Source organism: Orcinus orca, chromosome 8 (assembly GCF_937001465.1).
Source record: "Orcinus orca chromosome 8, mOrcOrc1.1, whole genome shotgun sequence".
NCBI classification, from domain to species: Eukaryota; Metazoa; Chordata; class Mammalia; order Artiodactyla; family Delphinidae; genus Orcinus; species Orcinus orca.
In genome coordinates, this window is record NC_064566.1 from 78225455 (window position 1) to 78234691 (window position 9237).

Genomic DNA, 9237 nt, shown 5'->3' on the forward strand with positions numbered 1-9237 from the left:
TAAAGAAGTTGTGGTACATATACGCAATGGAATATTACTCAGCCATGAAAAGGAAAGAAATTGGGTTATTTGTAGTGACGTGGATGGATCTAGAGACTATCATACAGAATGAAGTAAGTCAGAAAGAGTAAAACAAATATTGTGTATTAACGCATATATGTGGAACCTAGAAAATGGTACAAATGAACCAGTTTGCAGAGCAGAAATTGAGACACAGATGTAGAGTACAATCCTATAGACACCAAGGGGAGAAAGCGGTCGGGGGTGGGGGTGATGAACTGGGTGATTGGGTTTGACATGTATACACTGATGTGTATAAAATGGATGACTAATAAGAAAATAAATAAATAAATGAACATTATAAAAAAATTCTCTTCACAAGAAAAAGTATTTGTAATTATGTAGTGTGACGAATGTTAACTAGACTTATTGTGGTGATTATTTCATAATATATATGAATAACAAATCATTCAGCTTGTATATCTGAATCTTATATAATGTTATATGTCAATTATACCTCACGAAAAACCAATTTTCTTTATTCATTTTATTAAAGATAATTATTCACATAAATATTGTATAAGTAGTTACTACATTATATTTATATTTTAATATGAATATATCCATTGATGTATATGTTATATGCATAATATATACAAAGTATTCTGATTAAAAGTATTTACAGGGGCTTCCCTGGTGGCACAGTGGTTGAGAGTCCGCCTGCCGATGCAGGGGACACAGGTTCGTGTCCTGGTCCAGGAGGATCCCACATGCCACGGAGCGGCTAGGCCCGTGAGCCATGGCCACTGAGCCTGTGCGTCCAGAGCCTGTGCTCTGCAACGGGGAGGCCACAACAGTAAGAGGCCCGCGTACCACCCAAAAAAAAACAAAAATTTACAAATGTATGAGTCCAAACAATAGATTTTATTTGGACATAAACCACTTATTCCACAGTACTCATAAAATATTAAAGGTAAGAAAAAGCTTAGCACAGTTAATTTCACCAATTATTATATATACAATTATTTAAACAACATTTGAATGCCTAGTTACCCTTTTTTATGAGAAATGTATATAGTGTAGGTGTGTCAATTATTCCAATTAATGTTTTATTTTCAAGCATAATCAGATAAACAATGGCTAGAAACATCATTAGCTATTACAAATTTTAAAAGTAGAGTAAGAATATACATTTTAACAATTATGAAGTCATTGCTTGAAGAATAAAAAATCATTTCATGAAATCATTTCTTCAGTTCAAATGTATTTTCAAACAACTTGTGTGGGGTCAACCTTCTTACATTTACCATAAAGGAAGTCTGTATTCTTTTAGGGTCTTACCCCTCAAGTGTTGTTTTCTATATGCTGCAAACCCAATCAGCTGTTTTCACACCTTCCTGTCTGAAGGTTGTATCCAATCTCAGGAAGTAGGTGTGGCCTCAAGTGAGTCTAATCCTTTAAAATGCACCTTTGTCCAGAGGCGACTGATTCTCCAAGGTAGACTGAGAGAGTGTGTAGCTGCCAAGCTTTGGAGAGTTCTTGTTGACCCCGACCTCCACAGGCTACTAGGACGTCCAGGCTTCCAGAGGTGAGACCACTCACAGTAGACTCTGGTAAGCAAGGAATTGATTGCAAATATCTTCATGCCTACTTTCCCTTATGCAAATACTTTTCATTTACCTCTTGGCCTGCTTGGGTCTTGTCCAAGCAAACAAGTAGTTTTCTTCGTTTTTTTTTTAAATGACATCAATATTTAAAATATCTGTAACTAGAGCAATTGCAATAAATTGATATTTGTAATATTGTTATTTAATACTTTTTATTTCATTACCTTATGTGGTATTAGATGTCTTTAGGTCTTAAATTTTCCCATTTATATGTATCTATGGAGCACATAAAACACCTAAAATGCTGAATGTAATGTAGACATTACATGGTCTTTGTACAGATCAACATGAGTTAAATGTATTGAACTAATTATGATACATTTTTGTAAGGTCTTATTTGCTACCTGTTGAAAGCCTTCGGTTTGCAGTCTAGAGTTGAAATGTATTCAGACTAGATCCAATCACCTGGTAGGGACTTCCAAGAAGTGACATTGATCATATAAGAAAATATCAGTAACACAGGTCTATGGTCATGCCTCCATCAATTCCATCTCTGGATATTCTAGTGTAGAGAGGAAATTGCTGTGTAAATTTAATGTTTTTGGGGGGTGGTTGGTTTTAAATTTTGATTTTTACTGATTATCGTTGTAGCTTGAACATTCATCAGTTTGAAATGTGAAGGTGCTCTGATGGTCTGAAAAGACTGGGAAAAAATGTTTTCCTGAGCTAGAAATAGTATACTTTTTCCTTGAGAGGAGGAGTTTTGCTATTTAAGTTGGAAGAAAATACTCAACTTTTTATAGTTTTAGGACTCCAAAATTTCAGTCAACATTGATTAAATTGAACAAGCTTAAATTATATGTAAACAATTTTGTCTTTGGAAAAGGGTATCTGTCACTTGGGAGATATGAGGCATAGAGACCATTAGCATAGAGATGAAGTGTGTGCATGTATGGGTACCAGTCATGAAGAGAGAGAAAGAGATTGAGATTCTCTCTGTGCTTCTGCACCAATCATCTATTAAAAAGAACTCTGGTGTCATCCTGTCTCTTAGCCTTTGCTCTAATATTTAAGCTTTTCCATGTAATTTAGGTATGATTGAGACCATGGCTTATTTTAAACAATAAAGTTGCTAGGTAGTCTCTTCTATAATTTCATCATTTGTGTTATAGCATGAACCCAATCTGTCTGTATTCACCACTTCTAGGTTTGTACTGGGGGTAAGCAAATAGGTAAATCAGATAGAGTTCAAGCAGACAAGCTTTGTCCAAAGGCTGTTTTTTGTTTTGTTTTTTATCTAATCAGGGTAAAAGAATGATCACTAGAATGATTACTCTTGTTCTTTCTCTTTAATTTCTAGAAACATGGATTCCAAAGGATTCATGCAAGCTTTCCAGAATGAACTAACCTGTTCCGTCTGTATGAACTACTTCATAGACCCCATCACCATAGACTGTGGGCACAGCTTTTGCCGTCCCTGCCTGTACCTCTGCTGGGAGGAAGACCAGACTCCAAAGAGCTGCCCTGAGTGCAGGGGACTATCAGAGAAGCCAGATTTCCAAACCAATATTGTACTCAAGAGGCTGGCTTCCCTCGCCAGACAGGACACAGCTAAACAAACCAACAGCTTGGAGGCGCAGATCTGCTTGACACACAAAGAAGCCAAAGGACTCTTCTGTGAGGTTGACAAGACCCTGCTCTGTGGCCCCTGCTCTGAGTCCCCAGAGCATGCAGCTCACAGCCACAGTCCAATACAATGGGCTGCTGAGGAATACCGGGTAGGTGATGCTTCTAAAGCAGTTAGGAACGAACAGGCTCCTAAATCAGAGAGAAAGATGAGGATAATAATAAAGTTGATGGGGATGGAGATGGTCGAGGTGGAGATTTTTCAGTGTGGGTCCCAAGATAGAAATGTATCATTTCAATGTTGTTGCCCAATTGTCCAAACATGTGGAAATGCTGCATCCTGGGGCATGTGGCAGCACCAGGCACACTGGCTTCTGATGTGAGCTTGAGGCTTTCTCAGTCAGGTTATATAAATATATGAGTCTCAATTTCTTAGGAAATGGATTCCATCATCTGTAAAGTTCCCCCAATTTTGTAGGATACGTCTCTGTCATTTCTGATATTCAAAATATTAGAATCAGACTAGATTAACGTGGAAAAATCTTATCACTTCATTTTAAATCAGAATTACCGGTTTTTCAATGACTCCCTTTGCTCATAATTAAGGAGATGAAATTTACAGTATCATCATCTGTGTCACTAAAGCTTATGGGTATTTTCCAGGAGAAACTTCTAAAGAGAATGGGCTCTTTATGGAAAATGACACAAGAAATGCAAAACCATCTGAATCTGGAAACTCACAAAACTCCGTCATTAGAGGTAAGGATGAAAATGTTCCTTTTCATTTGTATGAATATTGACATAATTCTAGCTTAGACTTTTAGCTCAGTTAAAGTTCCCAGTTAAAGGACAGTGGTCTCTTCCCTGGAGAAGTAGTGGTTTCAAATGACATATCAGTGATCACAAATATACAGGCCCATACAAGCTATTTCAAATATTGCTAGTATATGGGAAAACCAGGGCATGAAAATTATTCATAGTCCAAATTTTGAAGATTTGGATAAACTTTCTCAGATATGGATAAGAGAACATTGCACTCAGTGTGATTCTAAAGGAGAGGAGAGGAATAGAGTAGTACCTAGAGGAAAAATAAAGAATATTTTTTAAACTGTATAATATGAGGTTTACACACTTAAAAATATATTTAGGAAAGTCAGGCAAAGGCACAAAAAGAAAAGAAGATTCAGGTAAGAGAAAAAATAAATAATGGACTAGGAACCCTGAAGAAACCTCCTAGGGAGAAAAACTGGGATCCCTCGGATGGCTTGATTTAAATGGGGAAAGAAACTAGGAATATAGAGAAAGGATGGACAGGAAGGACCCTTTGAGGTGTGAGGTAGAAAGTTTGTCAAGAGCCTTCCCGATGACAGTAAGGAAATAATGTTTGACGTTTTCTGTTGAGAATGAGGATGAGTGATTCTTTGAATCCACTATCTCTGCAGAACTATGCGGCCATACGGAAGGTGATGATCAAAGTTCAGTATCAGAGGATCCACTTGTTTCTCCAGGAGCAGGAGCAACTCCATCTGGAGGCGCTGGAGGAAGAAGCGAAGGAGACTCTTCAGCAACTCAGGGAGAGTGAATTCAGAATGACTCAACAGAAAGAAAGTCTGAAAGAAATGTACAGAGAGCTGACTGAGATGTGCCACAAGCCTGACTTGGAGCTGCTCCAGGTGAGAAGGGAGGTTCCATCCTCAGAGACGGAAGTACTATTCTGGGCACCGTTGCCATGACATTGAAATGTTACCTGCATATACTCTTATCTCAGCTAAGGGATGATGCTCCTTGACTCCCATTATCTTACTTGTCCAATCCCTTATTTCTCATAGCCTGGTAATTTTTGGGAGTTTTTTTTTTTTTTAATCCTTTTATTAGCTAACATAGGGCAAAATTATTTCAGTGTGATCAGGGGGACTCTCCACACTGATTATCCAAAGCCAGCAAAATTCTGTAGCCAGGAAAAGTTAACATTGTTGGAATAATTTTCAATATATGTTCCCCTAATCCCTTGTCACTCTGTTATCCCATACTTACTGAATACATTGAGGTTTTGCCCATTGTCTAGAAAAAATTAGAACTGGTAATCAATTTCAATGTATTCTATAATTCATTTTGTATGGTCCTCTGTTTTGCTTTAATTGTTATCATAAATGAGATCTCTCCTTGGGAATAGGACAGGGCACTGAGTGACATTGGAGACCTAGATGTTGTTGCATCATAACACAGACTCTTCCTGGCCTTCTTCCTTCTGTAATGCACCCTGACTAAGTCAGTCATGTTTTAGTTTAGGCTCTGTTATTAAGATAACCTCTAATTGTTCCTTAGAGAAGAATCAGAGAATAAATACCTTAATGAAAGGAACAAACAAGAATACTAAAGAAGATGCAAAAGGACAGAACTCTGATGATTAACATCATCTTTTCTTTTTCCCTTGCAGAACTTGGGCAATGTATTGGAAAGGTGAGTTTACACTAAAGATTTCTGATTTCTGAGAATGTTTCTGTCTTTTTGATGAAGTAAATGTACAGTCATCCCTTAGTACCATGAGGATTTGGTTCCAAGCCCTCCCCCATACCTAAATCTGAGGATGTACAATCCCTTATACAAAATGACATAGTATGTACAAATAACTCACAAACATTTTCTAGTATCCTTTAAGTCATCTCTAGACTACTTCTAACACCTATTATAATGTAAATTAAATGCTATGTAAATAGTTGCCTGGTGTGCGGCATTTTCAAGTTTTACTTTTTGAAATTTCCTGATTTTTTTTCTGAATATTTTTCATTCAGATTTCACAGTTTCAAATCATGATTGAATCCACAGGTGTGGAATCCTAACAAATGGCAGATGGACTGTACATTTTTTGAGCTATTAACATTGTTTTTGTGGCTATTTTCTACTTTATTTCAAAAGAGTTCTGAAGGACTCCTACTCCTTGGTCTCAGAAGTTTCCTGCTCATTTGGTTGATTTCAAATATACCTAAAAGGCTTCTGACATTCTGGACTTTGTTCCACCTCTCTAGCCTTACCACAGTAAAACGTACTGAACGAAATTTTCTCAGTTGCAATAGAGGAAGAACCTACCTGAGTGAGTTGGAAGGTGAATAATACTGGACAGAGGTAGATTCCCTAAGAGTGGGAAGAGGGGCTGTGATTTTGTTCCTAGAAGTAGCAGTGACTCAACCTGTTCCATCACTGAAAGCCCCCTTGTAAGCTGGACCTCAGAGGGAATGGCTTCCTGGTGCACACTGGGAAGTTGTACTTTCAGGACAAGGGTAGTCAGGCTGGAATTGAATTCCCTCGCTGTGCTGACAAGAGCAAAGCTGTCTGGTTCAGTGTACTCTTCCTTTTGGTGACTACTTGCTGACTGAAGTACAAAAGCTTTGCCTGAATTTGTGCTCTCCGTAAAATGCCCAGGATCTTTGCATCACCTGAGATTGAATAGAGCGAGTAAACAAACCTCAAAATTTCTAGAAATGGAATAATGACTAAAATGAACGGGGAATTTGAAAACGGATATAATTTATATTTTGGAAAAAAGTAAGGTAACATATTTTTTTAATCCCAAGAGTGTAGAATATAATGAATGCACAATTAACCAAAAATGGGAGAATTCTGATGAAATATCTAGGATTAAAAATAGCTTCTTTTGAAGATTAGGATTGACATGTATATGCTACTATGTATAAAATAGATAGCTAATGAGAATCGACTGTATAGCACAGGGAACTCTACTCAGTGCTGTGTGGTGACCTAAATGGGAAGGAAATCCAAAAAAGAGGGGATATATATACACATATAGCTGATTCACTTTGCTGTACAGCAAAAACTAACACAACATTGTAAAGCAACTATACTCCAATAAAAAAAATACAATAAATGGCTTCTTTTGTAATGGTTGTGTGATTAACCTTTGGCCCTGAAGTGTAACTGATATCATTTTTTTACAGGACTGATTTGGTACAGATGCAAAAGCCTCAGCCAGTGAACCCAGAGCTCACTTCCTGGCCTGTCACTGGAATCCTAGACATGCTGAACAGCTTCAGAGGTAAGAGTCAGTGCTTTGGTGATCAGGCCTCCATTTCTTTGATGGTTCTTGGGAAGGAGTCTTCTTTGATTTTATTTTTTCTGACATGAAGTTAGTACATGACTTTCCAAAGTTGTTATATCTTTTCTGCCAATACAGTCATGCTACAAAGAACAAGGCTGAACTTTGCAACCTATATTTTACTGCAAATGCAAAGCAAGATACATATTTTTAGTTACATCTGAAAAAGGCTGAGCAAGAATAGAGCAACTGGATTGTTATAGATTGTTATAGTCAGCTAGTTATAAAGAAACAGAATAGTTCTCAGAGTAGCAGTTAATGTTGTATGTTTATTCAGTTTATTTCACTCTTGAAAGGTTATATATGGCATTGCTGGTTTTAATTTGTTCTATATTACAATTGTTTATCATGCATTATACAAAGAATATTTCTTATTTCTATAATTACTAACTTTTGACAAAATAGACTACAATTGGCTTAGGCAGAATCATTGTAATGCTGTTAGATCAATCTCAAAATAATTGAGACGTGAGGGATATGTGAACATGGTTAGTCATAACATGCTTTTAGAAGCTTCCAAACTATTCATTGATGGATTTCTATCAACATTTTTGCTTTGAAAACTTGCTAGGTAGAGACTCTAGCCCAACAAATACGCACATACTATCAAAGTGCTCTCTATATATTAAACAGTGTTAAAGACAAAAGACACAAGAAAAGTTTTCTGAAGAAAAAAATAAAATTTTATGTGTCCTGAAATAAACTATCAAGAATTTGACATTAAATCAGACTTCACAGAGTTCATGATATGTCTGTATGATTTTTTCTTTTTCTATATGATTTGAGGTGTTTCTATGTGCTGTAGAGATAGTTATAACTCTTGTTCTTCATAGAAGAGCCAGTCTGAACTCCCTTTTGTCTTCATTTTGTATTTCCTTGGAGGAGGGAAAATGAAAAGACTCATTGGGTAGAGAGCCTCTGCCTCTCAGGCCATGGAAATCCCACTTGTTGACCACATTTTTGCTCTTTCTGCAGTGGATAACGTTCTGAGTCAGAAAACGACCATTCACAATGTGAGCCTTTCTGAGGATGATACAACTATGATATATGGAGATGACCATCATGGTGTGTCCAGAGAGCTCCATGGTGCAGAGAGTTTTGTGGCCTGGGGAGCTGTGGCCTTCACCTCCGGAAGGCATTACTGGGAGGTGGATGTGACACACTCCTCGAACTGGATTCTGGGAGTCTGTAAAGATATCTTGACAAGCAATACTGTTATCAGTATTGATTCTGAAGAAGCATTTTTGCTATCTTCTATGAAAGTGAACAATCATTATATTCTGTCCACGAACTCCCCACCCTTAATTCAGTATGTGCAAAGGCCTCTGGGTGGGATTGGAGTGTTTCTGGATTATGACAATGGAATTGTGAGCTTCTATGATGTTTGCAGAGGTTCCCTCATATATACTTTCTTTCCTTCATTCTTTTCCTCCCCTCTGAAGCCTTTCCTTTGCCTTAGGTCTCCATGAATAGTCAAGTTCCGTAACCATTTATTAGATGAACTTTTCGTCGGAGGAAGTTACTGTCCTGAGACCTCATGTGAGGCTACAGGATGATACTTGACTGTCTCTGAGCCTATTGTAATTTAATGGAACATAATGATGGTATGTTTATAAAATGGCATAACCATGTTGAATGTATAAATTTGTTAATTAAATGATCTATTAATAAAAAACTTTTTTATTGAGCATTTCTAGAATATAATCAATATTCTTTTTAAAAAATATTTGTATTAAAATAAAAATTACATATCATAAGGTTCATTTACATTTTAAGCAATGTGTTTTTTCTTCCATAGTTGAACCATATTGGGGTAGAAGAATGAAGTGGTATATATCTCAGCATAGTAAACAAAAGGAATAGCTCAGTTTTTTCTTCAAGTGTGACCTAGTT

General features: G+C 36.9%; 1 protein-coding gene across 1 annotated transcript; it reads left to right on the forward strand.

Annotated features, from left to right (window-relative positions):
- The first annotated feature begins 2971 nt into the window (after positions 1-2971).
- LOC101280728 (tripartite motif-containing protein 64C) lies at positions 2972-8813 on the forward strand. Its single transcript, XM_004286493.2, has 6 exons — positions 2972-3385; positions 3897-3992; positions 4676-4906; positions 5671-5693; positions 7187-7284; positions 8320-8813. Exons 1-6 carry the CDS (start codon positions 2972-2974, stop codon positions 8811-8813), a joined length of 1356 nt encoding a protein of 451 aa, XP_004286541.2.
- Positions 8814-9237: the final 424 nt, after the last annotated feature.

Bases quoted from the DNA above. Each gene is read 5' to 3' on its own strand.
- LOC101280728 (XM_004286493.2), top strand. From the start codon at position 2,972: ATGGATTCCAAAGGATTCATGCAAGCTTTCCAGAATGAACTAACCTGT. The intron at 3,993-4,675 runs GTAAGGATGAAA...CTATCTCTGCAG, and splicing joins ACAAAACTCCGTCATTAGAG to AACTATGCGGCCATACGGAA. The intron at 4,907-5,670 runs GTGAGAAGGGAG...TTTCCCTTGCAG, and splicing joins CTGACTTGGAGCTGCTCCAG to AACTTGGGCAATGTATTGGA.